This window comes from Manacus vitellinus, unplaced genomic scaffold (assembly GCF_001715985.3).
Source record: "Manacus vitellinus isolate BGI_N305 unplaced genomic scaffold, ASM171598v3 scaffold_135_pilon, whole genome shotgun sequence".
NCBI classification, from domain to species: domain Eukaryota; kingdom Metazoa; phylum Chordata; class Aves; order Passeriformes; family Pipridae; genus Manacus; species Manacus vitellinus.
In genome coordinates this window covers 120,772-123,066 of record NW_021938977.1, presented here as the reverse complement: position 1 = coordinate 123,066, position 2,295 = coordinate 120,772, and the positions used below count along the sequence as shown (strand labels likewise).

Sequence of the window (2,295 nt, the reverse complement as noted above, 5' to 3'; positions counted from 1 at the left end):
GATGCAGACTGAGAGCAAGGGTGGGATGCAGACTGGGAGCAAGGGTGGGATGCAGACTGAGAGCAAGGGTGGGATGCAGACTGGGAGCAAGGGTGGGATGCAGACTGGGAGCAAGGGTGGGATGCAGACTGGGAATGGTGCTTCAGTGGAGTTGGAAGCATGTTACTTTGGAGAAGAGACCAACCCCCATCTGGCTCCAACAGGGAGCTGCAGAGAGTGAGAAGGTCTGTATGGGATGTCTGTGTCTCCCCAGGCAAAGGAGAAGCTGCAGGACACAATTGACAAATACCTGCGGGAGAAGATTGTCCTGGCAGCTGAAGCCATCTCAAGGTCTGCCTTTGAGAAGATCAATGACCATGACGTGATCCTGGTGTATGGATGGTGAGCACAGAGCACGAGCAACCAGGCCAGTGGGTGGGAGGAGGAAATGGAACAGCACGGAAGTGAGCACAGGAAGTGAGGCTGTGCTAGTCCTATGCAGGGCTTGGCTCTGTCTCATCTCGTGTGTCCAGAGTTGGGTTCCAAGAACCCCATGATCAGGCAGAGTCACAGCTTCCCTCCACCCAGGGCACTTGCAGAGCAGTCGTGGCTGTTCACTGGATTTTAAACAAGCTGCAGCAAAGTCAAATGTCAGAAAGCAAAAATATGTGAGCTTATTCTTCCTTGGGAGGCCTATGTCCCAGAAAGTAGAGGTGGGAAAAGGAGCCAGAGACTGCTGCAGCAAGAGTCCAGGTGTGATGTGTGTCCTGGATGGAGGAAAGAACAGGGGCAGGAGGCCAGTGCGGGCCTGGAGCATTGGGAGAGGGAAACTGGGAGAGAGTTTGGAGAGAACGTCATGATGGTTACAGATGGGGAGGTCAGTGCTGCTTCAGGGAGGACTGAGATGTCCGCTTTCCCAGGGGTGGTTCCCTGTGCAGAGACAGGGAGAGGGGCCCTGGGAGCCGTCGTGGCAGGAAGGTTCTGGAAGGGGCAGCACTCATGAGGGCGAGGGTGGACGTTGTGGCTGGGTGAGAGCCTGGCCTGGCGTGAGGGGGCAGCTCCTGACGGTGCCCGCCAGCTCCTCCCTGGTGAACCGCACGCTGTGCGACGCCCACGCGAAGAAGGGCCGCGCGTTCCGCGTGGTCGTGGTGGACAGCCGGCCGCGCCTGGAGGGCCGGGAGACGCTGCGCCGGCTGGTGCGCAAGGGCATCCACTGCACCTACGTGATGATCAACGCCATCTCCTACGTGCTGCCTGAGGTGAGGGGCTGGGCCGGGGCCGGCGCGGGGCAGGCTGCAGCACCATCAGAGGTGCTGACAGGTCCCTGTGCTGCCCTGGCAGGTGTCCAAAGTGCTGCTGGGAGCCCACGCGCTCCTGGCCAACGGCTCTGTCATGTCCCGGGTGGGGACATCACAGATCGCGCTGGTCTCCAAGGCCTACAACGTGCCTGTCCTGGTCTGCTGTGAGACCTACAAGTTCTGTGAGCGAGTGCAGACAGACTCTTTTGTCTCCAATGAGCTGGGTATGGCTTCTGTCCCCTTCCTCCCACCTAGGATGTCATCCCACTCCCTGCTGCGGGCCACAGCAGGCTGCTCTGCCCTGCCATTCTGCTTTCTGGGCGAGGGGGCACCACTCGTAGTCAGGGGGGCCTGGCAGGCAGCAGCAGTGTGTGCTCCCAGGGCAGGATGGAGAGGTGCTGTCCTTCCCCCTGATCCTGCCGGCTGCTTCTCTCTCCACAGATGACCCCGATGACCTGATTGTGCTCCGGAAGGGCCAGGCCCAGCTGGGGGGCTGGGCTGAGAACAAGTCCCTGCGTCTCCTCAACCTGGTCTATGATGTGACACCCCCAGACCTGGTGGATCTGGTCATCACAGACTTGGGCATGATCCCCTGCACCTCGGTGCCTGTGGTCCTGCGTGTCAAGAACGTGGATCAATAGTCAGGACAGCTGCATGGACACTAATAAACTAGGCCCACAGTACCCTATGTGTGCTGTCTGTTGTGGTGTGGCAGAGCCCTGGCACCTGTGTCACCACTGGGGTAGCTCTGCACCTTCCTTTGGGCGTGCTGGCCCAAGCCCCTCTCTTCCTGCTCCAGGCTGCAGCAGGGAAGGGTCTTCTGTGTCCCTGGGCCTCTCCTCTGGGAATTGGGGAAAAAGGGACACTGTGGTGATGGCCCCTGGCTCAACCTCCTCCAGCTGAGCTTCTGGCAGCCCCCTCGAGGCTGGGCTGCATGGAAGAGCTCGGGCCCCTCCTGGCCGGTGGCCTCTGGCGCCAGCTCTTGAACTGGAGCCTTCCCGCGGGGTCCGGCGCGGTG

General features: G+C 60.5%; 1 protein-coding gene across 1 annotated transcript; it reads left to right on the top strand.

Moving 5' to 3' along the window:
• The first annotated feature begins 220 nt into the window (after positions 1-220).
• On the top strand, positions 221-1,965 carry EIF2B4 (eukaryotic translation initiation factor 2B subunit delta). The gene is made up of 4 exons (XM_029958005.1): positions 221-381; positions 1,058-1,238; positions 1,321-1,501; positions 1,719-1,965. The coding sequence occupies exons 1-4, from the start codon at positions 236-238 to the stop codon at positions 1,916-1,918; spliced, it is 708 nt and encodes a 235-aa protein (XP_029813865.1). The 5' UTR covers positions 221-235; the 3' UTR covers positions 1,919-1,965.
• Positions 1,966-2,295: the final 330 nt, after the last annotated feature.